This window comes from Bufo gargarizans, chromosome 5, assembly GCF_014858855.1.
Source record: "Bufo gargarizans isolate SCDJY-AF-19 chromosome 5, ASM1485885v1, whole genome shotgun sequence".
NCBI classification, from domain to species: Eukaryota; Metazoa; Chordata; class Amphibia; order Anura; family Bufonidae; genus Bufo; species Bufo gargarizans.
Window position 1 is genome coordinate 486,261,456 of NC_058084.1, and position 14,057 is coordinate 486,275,512.

A 14,057-nucleotide genomic window follows, 5' to 3' on the forward strand; every position below is an offset into this window, starting at 1 on the left:
AACTTTTTGTGAGTAGTGTAGTTACTGTAATACTGCCCCATATGTATACTGTATAAGTATGTATACATCTTCTGATTGTGTTCGTTTCTTACCTTCTATCTGATCCGACGAGAATTCAATCTGTGGAAAAACAGAAAAATAAAGATTAGCAAATGGTCCGGTGAACCTGACGGCGGGAGTCATGTCCGGGGTTGGGGTTTCTCTTACACACTCTCCTGATTTTTCAGGAGGTAAAATAGCAATAGGTTGAGGTGGGATAAATATTTCTACCTAAGGCATCGACTCTACATCTGATTATACTACAACTCCCAGCAGGGCAGAGCGGTCCCAGTCTGGAGACCAGCAGTTGGAGCCACCTTCCCACTATCTCCACAAAGTACTCACCTGAACCAATACCAAACCTATCTACAACCTAGGAATCCTGCTCTGCCTGAGGTCGTACTGTGAAGACCCGCTAACATGGTTAACTCCAACCCCCATCATCCTGGTGTAACCCTTATTCCCATTAACACTTCTGTGTCAGCCAGGAACCTTCCACCAGTCCAAACGCCCTGGTACAGAGGCTGCTGACGCGCTTTGAAGCTGCAGATTTCTGGTAATGGTGCAGGACCTGGAGCCGGGGGCTTCTCTTCTGGGGCTCTAGAGCAGTTTTATGGCGCATATAGCGATATATATACATCTGATTAGAGGAAGACAACGGAAGAGTGATGTATGGCGGTCATCCAGCCGCTATTCTGTGATTATCACCTAATATGTCAGGATGTCTGCACCTGACCCCAAAAATATGGGGGAGCAACATATCCTGATATTATGTAGGCAACTACTAAGAAGGTGACGTCTGCAGTAAAGAAGAGCGAACCATTGGAACTTCGGTTCAGTTCAGGTTGGGGCCGAATCACAAATTGGCTCCAATTCCCTGAAAGTTGCTATGTACCCCCCCCCCCCCCCTCTAGTCTCAGAGGAATTCATTGGAAAACGTATCTATTTTCATTAATTTTATGTTAAGTTTCTCCCCCCCCCCCCCCAAACTCTGGAAAGCAAAGATTTCAATAGTGAATGATGTCTGAGTGAAGCTGACATACATAGCTATGGGGAAAAGCACGTATGATGGCGGTAACATACAGCGTGTTTAATATCGCACCGCGCCGGCACAAGTCTTCTGCTTCTTCATGTTCCAAAGATTCCCAAAATTGTCCCTAATCGGGAGCAGATGATGTTTAACCACACACAGTGTTATGGGATAAAAATAAAGAGGCTCCGGGGACCAAGTGTCCAAAAATGATGCCAGTGTCAGAACGCTGCCCGTACGACGCGCACAAGTGCGGACTGTCAGAAGGAAAAGTGACTCATTGTGAACGAGACGAAAAACTCTACCTTTTAATTGGGAGCAGCAGCAGTGCAGGGTGGATGTGGAGAGGGAAGATGGGAGTAGTAGTAGTGATAATGGTAGTAGTAATAATAGTAGTAATAGCAGCAGCAGTGCAGTGTGGATGTGGAGAGGGAAGATGGGAGTAGTAGTAATAATAGTAGTGGTAGTAGTGGTAGTAGCATCAGTGCACTGTGGAGAGGGGAGGGTATTAAGAAGCATGTTGGGGCAATAGTAGCAGCAGCAGAAGAGTATAGCACGGAAAATACAAGGCAGTAGGTCAGCTGTCAATGGGTAGTGGTAGTTTTAGTACTAATATTAGTGGTAGTGATGGTAGTAATAGTAGTAGTAGTGGTGATAGTAGTGGTATTAATAGTAGTTATAATAGTACTAATAGTAGTAGTAGTAGTGGTGATGGTAGTAGTGATAGTAATACTAGTGGTGATAGTAGTAATAGCAGTGGTACTCGTAGTAGTGGTAGTAGTACTACTGGTAATAGTAGTAGTAGTAGTGGTGGTGGTAGTAAAAGTAGTAGTAGTGGCGATAGTAGTGGTAGTAATAGTAGTTGTAATAGTACTAATAGTAGTAGTAGTGATGATGGTAGTAATAGTAGTAGAGGTGGTGATAGTATTAATAGTAGTGGTAGTACTAGTAGTGGTGTTAGTAGTAGTAGTGGTAGTAGTACTAGTGGTAATAGTAGTACTAGTAGTAGTAGCAGTGGTAGTAGTGGTGATGGAAGTAATAGTAGTAGTAGCAGCGGTGATAGTAGTCGTAGTAATAGTAGTTGTAATAGTACTAATAGTAGTAGTAGTGGTGATGGTAGTAACAGTAGTAGTAGTGGTGATAGTATTAATAGTAGTGATAGTAGTAATGGTAGTAGTACTAGTGGTGATAGTAGTACTAGTAGTGGTGATGGTATTAATAGTAGTAATATTAGTAGTACTAGTGGTGAAACCCTCTATGACACTGGAGGATGTTGCCGGTGCTGCCTTGCCGGGTGTTACAGCCCTGGGTCCCATGCTGCTGTTGGAGATGGGCAAAGTGTCCGTGCATGGAGCTGCCTGCAGTAGGAGCCATACCGAAGAATGTCTGGGTAAAGGGGATTTGGGGGTCAAAAGGTCCTGTCCTTACAATATTGCTAGGGTGCTGCCTCTCGGGTCCCATAAAAAACATTGATCCAGTGGGTCATGAGAGACGTTTCATGTATTGTCCCTCCTCGTAACAGCTGCTCCAGTGAGAACGGCAGGGAGTGGTGAGCGTTCTCTGCCAGGTGAGAGTACAAGGAACTTTTACAATACTCGCCAGGTGGGGGCTCAGCTTGTAGACAGGCTAATTGCTGGTAGAGAAGCGTTTTTTTTCACGGCCAAACATTCCATTATAGAGTCGAGGACAAGGAGAAGTCTTAGAAGGAGAAGAAGAAGGTGATGATGACAAAGATTGCGCATTGCTTGAGGATGCGGGTTGGCTGCCACAAAGAGGACCAGAAGAAGGAGGACAGACTTCTTCTGATTGGGAATGCTGGCCAGTAGTATTTCCCTAATGGTGATGCTACCTCATGTTCTGCATAGAGCTCAGGCAGCTATGATTGTGTTTGAACCGCCACAGCTCATTTTAATCCTGCACATCTTGGACATGGCTGTGGTTTTCTGTGTCCGCCTTGTGGAGAAAAAGCGCCATATGGCAGTTGCTCATACATGGCTACAGGCAGCCGAGCTTGGCTTAGCTCTGCCACATTGTAGGCTTCAACCATCCACAGTGTCGGCGCCATCACCAGGTCCTGAAGCAGACGTGGCCCTGGCTGTTACCCCGATCCGGCTCCCAGGTCCTGTCCAGCAGGCAATCATCATTGGAGTCCTCACCTGCTGCCTGTATCATAGTCTGAGATATCATGGTGGGCTCCTTGGCCACCTCCTCTGCTGTGCATTTGCCTCAACTGCCACTGTCCGACCACCACAGGTGCCGCTATTACCACCACCAACACAGCTGTGCATGGGGTCCACATTCTCCTCCTGAACCTCCTCCTCCTCCGGGCAGCACAAAAGGTGAGGGCCGACCTTTATAAGAAGAAAAAGAAAAACCTCCTCCCCTCTACAGTCTCCAGTGATCCAGCTGTCCACCGGGTCCTTGTTTACCAGTGTTCACGTGCCGTTCTACTGCCATCAGGACTCCTATCATTGTATCATTAAGCTTTATTTACATAAGGGACCATCGCCCACTTTCTGGCCGCTCCAGTTTTACAAGCTCTCTTCCCGCAAGAGCAAAATTGTTATTTCAGTTTTTGGTGCCCAAGGAACAATCAGCCTCAGCCTCAGAGGCTGGGCCGGGCTCCAGACGTCGCAGCGAGAGCGCAGTGTTCTGTATGTGACTCCCCTGACACCCATAAGACTCTCACTAATGAGACCTCCTTATTATGAGGAACTTCAGAAATGTAATAACAAAAAGCGACCGACAACAGCCATGACGGCAGAGACCCCACAATGACTCACATAATGGGGGAGACCACATCCTCCCGAACCGAGCACGGAGGGCAGAAAGTGCTGCAAATAACACATAAAACAAAGAATGTTTCCATGGGATAATCTACATAATGTTACCCAGGACAAGGAGAGCGGCCATTATCTGAGGGACCACAGATTACACGCTGCACTACAACCCCCAGGATACCAGCCAAACCACAGGAGGAACTGCAGGACAATGTCTAGAGGAGAGTCCAGAACATTCTACAGAAAATCCTGATCACTGTCAGGAAAAAAATATCAGTTATATTTGTGTACATAGGAGGCAGTATTATAGTAGTTATAGTCTTGTACATAGGAGCAGTATTATGGTAGTAATATTCTTGTACATAGGAGGCAGTATTATAGTAGTTATATTCTTGCACATAGGAGGCAGTATTATAGTAGTTATATTCTTGTATATAGGAGGCAGTATTATAGTAGTTATATTCTTGTACATAGGAGCAGTATTATAGTAGTTATATTCTTGTACATAGGAGGCAGTATTATAGTAGTTATATTCTTGTACATAGGAGGCAGTATTATAGTAGTTATATTCTTGTACATAGGAGCAGTATTATAGTAGTTATATTCTTGTACATAAGAGCAGTATTATAGTAGTTATATTCTTGTACATAGGAGCAGTATTATAGTAGTTATATTCTTGTACATAGGAGGCAGTATTATAGTAGTTATATTCTTGTACATAGGAGGCAGTATTATAGTAGTTATATTCTTGTACATAGGAGCAGTATTATAGTAGTTATATTCTTGTACATAGGAACAGTATTATAGTAGTTATATTCTTGTACATATGAGGCAGTATTATAGTAGTTATATTCTTGTAGATAGGAGGTAGTATTATAGTAGTTATATTCTTGTAGATAGGAGCAGTATTATAGTAGTTATATTCTTGTACATAGGAGCAGTATTATAGTAGTTATATTCTTGTACATAGGAGGTAGTATTATAGTAGTTATATTCTTGTAGATAGGAGCAGTATTATAGTAGTTATATTCTTGTACATAGGAGCAGTATTATAGTAGTTATATTCTTGTACATAGGAGCAGTATTATAGAAGTTATATTCTTGTACATAGGGAGCAGTATTATAGTAGTTATATTCCTGTACATAGGAGCAGTATTATAGTAGTTATATTCTTGTACATAGGAGCAGTATTATAGAAGTTATATTCTTGTACATAGGAGCAGTATTATAGTAGTTATATTCTTGTACATAGGAGCAGTATTATAGTAGTTATATTCTTGTACATAGGAGCAGTATTATAGTAGTTATATTCTTGTACATAGGAGCAGTATTATAGTAGTTATATTCTTGTACATAGGAGCAGTATTATAGAAGTTATATTCTTGTACATAGGAGCAGTATTATAGTAGTTATATTCTTGTACATAGGAGCAGTATTATAGTAGTTATATTCTTGTACATAGGAGCAGTATTATAGTAGTTATATTCTTGTACATAGGAGGCAGTATTATAGTAGTTATATTCTTGTACATAGGGAGCAACACAGGCGTTTTCCTCTTTACCTTTTTGTCTATTTCTAGATATCGTGAGAGAACTTGTGCAATATAAACTGCTTTTGAAAAAATAAATGCTTTACTCTCTCAGGCTTTATGAGAAACTTATTCATTTTTCCAGGTCTATCATCTTGTGGCATTGAGCTCTGACTATCTTGATGCAGGTGATAAGGTAAGAAGTTGCTATAATACTCATCCTGTTCTTTTCTCCATATATTGTAGGCTGTTATTCTTTTCTCTTGTGTGTGGATATAATAGACATTATGCAAGTTAGATATTTCAGTCACTTTTCTCATCTTCTATATTCCGTTTTCTCCTCTTGTAGGCTCATCGACTTAATATATTGGTGATACTGTTAAGGCTGCGTTACACCAGCCGGGTGTAGGAGTAATGATCTGCCTGTGTAATACTGCCTCTGACGATCTGACGAATGAGCGTCCTGCTTGTTGCTTGTCACCTGCGCAGATCATGCAGTATAATCTTCTGCCGGCAAACAATGATTCAATACGGGGACAAGCAATGGCGTAAGTGATCACTCCTCCCATGTATATAATGTGATAGCAGAGGTCTCCTCCACTGACGAATAGGCGATTGCGGGAAGGAACGCTTCTCTGCAGGTGTCATACAGTCTTTACTGTAAGAAGTTTTAGATTAAAGTGATGCGTTCTGAGCGGATCCTTATCCATTCAGAATGCAAACTGATCCGTTTTGGAGCGCTGAGCCCTGAACGGATCTCACAAACGGAAAGTCAAAACGCCAGTGTGAAAGTAGCCTTATGCATCCCATGGCACGGGGTCACACCGACTGACACACAGCAACAGTAGTCGCCATCACTGCCCCATGTGAACAGATCTCTAGGGTCTGGCGTTGCGGCAGCGGTGGTCACCATGTGGCGTTGCGCCAGTTTAGAGTAGGATCCTTGACGCGGTTCGTGCTCATGCATTTTGATCAACAAGTATACAAATCACCTTTATGCACAGTTATTAAATTACTCGTAGAACTGATGGCGCAGTGCAGAGCGTGTGGATGTGCGAGTCAATCAGTCTGCCTCGTGTCAGAAGATAACAGATTATATCAGGAGTCGGAATAAGGATCCGGCGCCTTCTGCAGAGACTTCATTTAGATTTATGGAATTCATTTTGAGCAGCGGGAATTATTGGGAATATACATAGGCCTGAATTGTAACAAACCCTCAGCTGTCAGACTGCTCATGTCAGACCCGCACTGGCAGCATCCAGTGACCCTACTCTTCTATCAGGTGTCCTGAGTCCGGTGACCGGGTCCCTAGGACTTAGGGGCCCGGAACACGTTCTGCCTTTTCTTTGCTGCATTATTTCATTCTCCGCTTCATGAAACCAGAGGATTTGTGTTCGGAGCCGGAGCTCCAGGTGCAGAATGAATATTCATACAGTCAGCAGCTGCACAGAAGAGGGGGCCGCGAGCGGCGCGGGGGGCCGCGACTCTGCGTCTAGGCATTTATCTATTTACAGTAACTGGAATCTTTGACATTTGTTACTTTGTTGCTTTTTTTTTATATTTTGTTTAGTTTCCAGAACTTAAAGGGGTTTTTCTTATCACAGACATTGGGGTTAATGGGGACCCTCACCTATATCGGGAACGGAGCCCCGCAAGGTGGTGGCTGGAGGATTCCGGTCCGGCCACCACCAAGCGCGGTCCCCATAGAAGTGAATGGGAGCGCACATGACCGGCCACCGATCCCATTCACTTCTACGGGCCCGACGGAAATAGCTGAGCCAGCGCTTGCCTATTTTTCGCAGCCCTATAGAAATGAATGGAGGACGGCTGCGCATGGGCAGGGCTACATTCACGATATAGGTGCGGGTCCTAGCGGTGGGACCCAGACCTATAAGACAATGGGGGCATATCCTAGCAATATGCCCCCATTGACGGAGATGAGACAACCCCTTTAAGAAGGAGCTGTTGCCTCTCCTGACATCTCTGGATCCACATATAATTCTGGACCATCGATTCTCATCTCTCTGTGTTGCGCCATTCCTCTATTATTCCTGCTAGAAGTTATTACTGAATTGCTAGCAGCTTGCAATGAAGGTCCAGCTGGAGGGTCTGTCCCTGCACAGTCTGACACTATCCAGTCAGTGCTGCCAGGGACACACCCTTAACTGGTAACGCCCATCTGGACCTTCAATGCAAACTGCTAGCAATTCATCTCTTCTAGCAGGCATAATAGAGGAATGGCACATCGTGGGGTCATAAGAACAGATGCTCCCGAATTGTTATTACACGGGGAATGCACGTCGTTACTACTGATATGTTAGGACCTCTTCAAGGACTCGTGCACACGACCAGAGCCGTTTTTGCATTCCGCAAAACAGGAATAAGGGCCGTGTGCGTTTCGCGTTTTGCGGAATAGAACAGTTCTTGCGCTTCAGTTGGAGAAGTTTTGTCACCGTGATAACTTCGCGTCCCCTGGGGTCTCGCAGCTTTGGGGCCGGGTCCTGTCACTCTGGATTTTGCCTGTAATTGGTCGTCTTGAGCCTCATTTTACAGTTTCTCTTGTGAAATTCTTTAAGTGATTGAACCCAAAAACCTAAGCGAACCCTCAGGCGGGTATTAAATATTACATGGCAGGGGCGGCTGCGTGATAAGAGGCCGGCCGTGGCTTCATCGTCTGTTGGGTGCACCGTGAATTATTGATGGAGATCCGGGGGCGCCTCGTCAGGTCCCCGTCACATCACAGGCGACAAGTCAATCCTCAGCGTCAGCCGGAAATACTGATGAAAGCAGAAAGTAGCTTCTAACCCCGTGCCGATCCCTTCACAATGACGAGTGTCACTCAATGTGATGGGTCCAGGAAGAGGAGGCCAGCTGCCCCGAGCTGTGGCCCCTGAGGACAGGAACAAGGGCCCGGGGACTCATAGTATAAAGTGTGACTTACACCCGGGGTCAGGAACAAGGAGTTAACAAGACTTAACAAGCAGAAAAGTAATGACCCGTTTTATAATAGTCATATGCAGATGTAGCAGAGCTGAGATTGTTCACTAAGTACAGCCTCGGAGATAACGGCAAATAACTTATACTGCCATATGACAAACCCACCGTACTACATATTTATACTGAAATACTGTAACTGGCGCCTGAGTTTTTGTGTTAATGTTAAATTTGATGCATTGATTGCATGCCATTTACATGTTCACTGACCCCTAATGATGCAGAGCCGCCCGGGGTCAGGGGCTGCAGCATCCATTATTTTTGTAATCAAGTATTCTAACGATTAATCGAGTACTCTAATAAGAAAGAAATTAAAAAACAAATTCAAAGAATGGTTTCCTTTATAAAAACTCCCCCTCCACCCCCTAGTGCCACCAGACTCCCCCCATTTCCATCAGCTCCCCCCATTGCCATCAGCTCCCCCCAGTGCCATCAGCTCCCCCCAGTGCCATCAGCTCCCCCCAGTGCCATCAGCTCCCACCCAGTGCCATCAGCTCACCCCCCAGTGCCATTAGGCTCCACCCCCTCTCCCAGTGCCATCAGGCTCCCCCCTGCCATCATGCTCCCCCCCTCATGCCATCAGGCTCCCCCCCCTCCCAGTGCCATCAGGCCCCCCTCGTGCCATCAGGCTCCTCCCTCCTCCCAGTGCCATTAGGCTCCCCCCACTGTGCCATCAGGCTCACTACCAGTGCCATCATGCTCCCCCCCTCCCAGTGCCATCAGGCTCCTCCCACCATGCCATAAGGCCCCCCCTGCCATCAGGCTTCCTCCCAGTGCCATCATGCTACCCCCACTTGTGCCATTAGGCTACCCCCCTCCCAGGGCCCTCAGGCTCCTCCCACCATGCCAACAGGCCCCCCCCTGCTATCAGGCTCCCTCCCAGTGCCATCATGCCCCCCCCTCGTGCCTTAGGCTCCCTCCCAGTGCCATCAGGCTCCCCCCTCGTTCCCCCCTTCCCTCCATGCCATCAGGCTCCCCCCTCATGCCATCTGGCTCCCTCCCCTCCCAGTGCCATCAGGATCCCCCCACCATGCCATCAGGCTCCCCCCCCCTGCCATCATGCTCCCCCCCTCTCACCATCAGGCTCACCCCCCTCCCAGTGCCATCATGCTCCCCCCTCCCAGTGCCATCAGTCTCCCCCCCTTGTGCCATCAGGCTCCCCCCTCCTCCCAGTGCCATCATGTTCCCCCCCTCGTGCCATCAGGCTCCCCCCCTCCCAGTGCCATCATGCTCCCCCCCTCCCAGTGCCATCAGGCTCCCCCCCTCCCAGTGCAATCAGGCTCCCCCCCTCCCAGTGCAATCAGGCTCCCCCTACCATTCCACCAGGCCCCTCCCCCCCTCGTGCCACCAGGCTCCCCCCTCCTCCCAGTGCCATCAGACTCCCCCCACCGTGCCATCAGGCTCCCCCCTCCTCCCAGTGCCATCAGGCTCCCCCCACCATGCCATCAGGCTCCCCCCACCGTGCCATCAGGCCCCCCCTGCCATCAGGCTCCCCCCCTCATGCCATCAGGCTCCCCCCCCCTCCCAGTGCCATCAGGCCCCCCCCCCCCTCCCAGTGCCATCAGGCTCCCTCCCAGTACCATCAGGTCCCCCCTCCCCGCACCATCAGGCTCTCCCCCGTGCCAACAGGCTCCCCCCCTCATGCTATCAGGTCCCCCCCCCCAGTGGCATCAGGCTGCCCCCCCCCAAGTGCCATCAGGTTCCCCCCCAGCACCATCAGCTTCCCCCCCAGTGCCATCAGGTTCCCCCCCAGTGCCATCAGGTTCCCCCCCAGTGCCATCATTCCCTGCCCCCAGTGCCATCATCCCCCCCATGCCATCAGGCTTCCCCCAAGTGCCATCAGGTTCCCCCCCAGTGCCATCAGGTTCCCCCCAGTGCCATAAGCCCCCCGCCCCAAGTGCTATCATCTCCCTCTCCTAGCCATCAGTCCCTAGCACCAGTGAAATAAAAACGTACCTTTCCTGCTAGGGGTGCCACCGACACTCCGCAGCTCTTCCATCCTCCTCTTCACGCGCTGCACTGTCCTCCTGACGTCACACAGCGTCAGGTCATAGTACGCGCTCACGTGCACTGACAATCTGTGCATGTCAGGATCCAGTGCAGTGCGGTGCAAGCCTGCGGGATACCATGGAGCGGTGAGTAATAGCGAGGCCTTCACTCCCGCTCTGTGGTCACATGACACAAATGAATCCTTGATGAAAAAAAATTTCATTGAGGATTTTTTCATGTCGAGTTACTGTGTTCAGTCGAGCGCCTTTAGTCCTTCCCCAACATTGTCAAGATTTCTGCTCTCTGCCTGCCCTGACCTGGGGTCTCGCACAGCTGAGGGTTTGTGACAATTGCATCCAATCTGGATGATCCCCTAAACACTTCAGACTCCAGACCGATACATTGTATCCGCAGTGATACAAACTATCAGGATACGACCCTGTTTTTGTCCACATCCGATCCCCATTTTTACAGGTCTCTTGGTGACCCATTCACCTCAATGGGGCTGCACCAGATGTGGACGGCACGCCCTGTGCTGCCCGCATCCGTATGTCCTATACTTGGCCATTTTATAGACGGCAGGACATTCCATTCTGCAAAATGCGGAACACACACGGCCAGTATCTGCGTTTTGCGCATAGACAATTTGCGTTCCACAAAACATACTACGTCCGTGTGCGCGAACCCTAAGGGAGGGATTTCTGCACACAGCGATGTCTAGACCGGATACACTGTGACAAAACCTCATCTATGGGGATTATTGAATCCAAATGCAGATCTTTCACAGCAATCAGAGATCTTGACAATAGTGAAGCACTGATACTAGTAGAAAGATGCAGAAAAATTTAAAGCTTTAGGCCTCATGCACACAAATGTGTTTTCATTCCGTGTCCGTTCTGGGTCATTTCAATGGGTCCGCAAAAAAAACGGAAGTTGCTCCATGCGCATTACATTTCTATATGTCCGTATTTCCGTTCTAAAAAAAAAAAAAATTCCTATTATAGTCCACATTACGGACAAGGATAGGACGGCTCTATAAAGGGCCAGCTGTTCCTTTCCGCAAAATACGGAATGCCCAGGGATGTCATCCGTATTGTTTACGAATCCATTTTTGCGGACCGCAAAATACATACGGTCGTGTTCATGATACTTTACTGATGGAAATCTCACGCTCAGTCCTGTCCTCATGTCCATGACCGGCTCTCCTTAGCCTGGACCCTGTGACTGATGAGAATGGTGGGGTCCAAATAAAAATATTTTTAGGCTTAAAGGGACCATTTCTGGCACAAAGTTCATGTCTGATACTGGGGGGTAGGGGGCGTCTGCTGCAATCTTATACAGAAACTGGTACATCTATAGGCGTCCATTATAATCGTATATTTTTATGGCCAGAGCTGTGATGGTTCTTGGTAACGGCCAACAGTGAGATGCGGAGGGAGATATAATGGGATATAACAGGAGGTCCGAGGAGCGAATATACAGAGATATACTGTAACTCCCATAGAAGAGCTCAGACCCCGATCACCCAGCAGTGGTGACATCAATCCCAGTCCTGTATGTGGTGCTGGCCCCGATCCTGGAGGCGACTATCACCCATCCGTGAAATATATACAGATTATCTGCTCATTGTACTTCATGCTCTGAGTGTCCACGTTATCATCACTTCATCAATCACATGGACTGCAGAGCGAAAGGCCAAACAACCCTCACAGCTTATAATAGACCTGGAGCGTTATAAGGGGAGCGGCTGATACCAGTCACATATGATGTAATGTCTCTGGAGGTTATATCAGCACTGGAGCGTTATAAGCAGAGCTGTCTTTAACAAGGGGCAAAAGGGGCAGCTGCCCCAGGCCCAGTTGCTCCTGGGGGGCCCAAGGCAGCTACCTCTTGAGCCCTGCTAGCCACTGCCCCGGGTGTCAGGCTGTCAGCTACACAGGGGGTGCTACCATGCCATGCCTGCCGACACTCCAGGCAGCGTACTGTGAGAGCTGCGATTCTCTCTAGGACCTTAGATGACATCATCACCATGTGACCAGTAACCTAGCAATATTACTGGTCACATGGCTATGAGGTCATCAAGGTCCTTTCTACCAGGAGTGTTGCTGTAGAAGTTTGCCTTAACTGTGGAGCTTTTTTTATGAAGATTACATCAGAAAAAGGTGACAGGGGCTGTTATGCTAATAAACAGGGGCTGTATACTGTGGGTGCTGTATATTGTGGAGTGCTATACTGCTGTACTGTATACTGTGGGGGTCTGTATACTGTATACTGTGGGTGCTGTATATTGTGGAGTGCTATACAGCTGTACTGTATAGTGTGGGGCTGTATACTGTGGGTGCTGTATATTGTGGAGTGCTATACAGCTGTACTGTATAGTGTGGGGGGCTGTATAGTGTGGGGGGCTGTATACTGTATACAGTGGGTGCTGTATATTGTGGAGTGCTATACTGCTGTACTGTATACTGCAGGGGGCTGTATACTGTGGGTGCTGTATATTGTGGAGTGCTATACTGCTGTACTGTATACTGTGGGGGTCTGTATACTGTGGGTGCTGTATATTGTGGAGTGCTGTACTGTATACTGTGGGGGTTGTATACTGTGGGGGTCTGTATACTGTATACTGTGAATGAATGAATAACTTATATAGCGCTACAATTGCAAACTAAATCGGCTCAAGGCGCTTTTGCAGCCCTTGACCGCCTGTGCTTTCAGAAGAGGTGGGTCTTGAGCTTCTTCCTGAAGGCTAGATGGTTTTCTTCTGAGCGGATCTCCGCAGGTAGAGTGTTCCATAGCCGGGGTCCTTGGACTACGAACCTTCGTTCGCCTTTTGATTTGTAGCGGGGATATGGAGGAGGTTCTGGTTAGCTGACCGGAGGGGGTGACCTGGTGTGTAGTGCTTTATTTTTTCGCAGAGGTATTGGGGTGCTTTCCCTTGTGTACATTTATTGTGGGTGTTGCATATTGTGGAGTGCTATACTGCTGTACTGTATACTGTGGGGGGGGGGGGGCTGTATACTGTGGGTGCTGTATATTGTGGAGTACTATACTGCTGTATTGTATAGTTTGGGGGCTGTATGGTGTGGGGTGCTGTATCATGTATAGTTTGGGGTGCTGTATACGGTGAGGTGCTATACTGCTCTACTGTATACTGTGAGGTGTTGTATACTGTGGGCTGCTATACTGCTCTACTATATACTGTGGGGTACTGTATAGTGTGGGGTGCTATACTGCATACTTTGTGGTGCTGTATACTATAGGGTGCTATACTGCATACTGTGGGGTGCCGTATACTATAGGGTGCTATACTGCATACTGTGGGGTGCCGTATACTATAGGGTGCTATACTGCATACTCTGGGGTGCACTGTAACACTAGGGTGAGCCGAGCCCTGGTCTCCTTCCTGCAGAGCGGTGCCCACTTCCAGCCTGAGCCCAGCTGCCCAGAGCACTGATCCTGAGCCGCTGGAGTCTTCAGAACTGGAAGTATTTATATCACTGGACGCTACCAGATGTGTGGATTTTTTTTGTGTGTGTTGTGGTGGAGGGCGTGATTGCCTGCTAGGGTGTGGGAAGGCAGGATCCAGGGGGCCCAAGTAAATTTTTGCCCAGGGTCCAATCAATATTAAAGACGGCCCTGGTTATAAGAGGAGCGGCTGATATCAGTCACATATGATGTAATGTCTCTGGAGATTATA

The 14,057-nt window shown here is 47.9% G+C and overlaps 1 protein-coding gene across 1 annotated transcript in view; it reads right to left on the reverse strand.

Moving 5' to 3' along the window:
* Nucleotides 1-14,057, reverse strand: part of LOC122939246 (myosin light chain 3-like) — a 39,248-nt gene that overhangs the window by 20,713 nt on the left and 4,478 nt on the right. Inside the window, exon 2 of the mRNA XM_044295286.1 lies at nucleotides 93-120. Coding sequence (XP_044151221.1) covers nucleotides 93-120 — 28 coding nt within the window. The remainder of the gene's footprint in view (nucleotides 1-92; nucleotides 121-14,057) is intronic.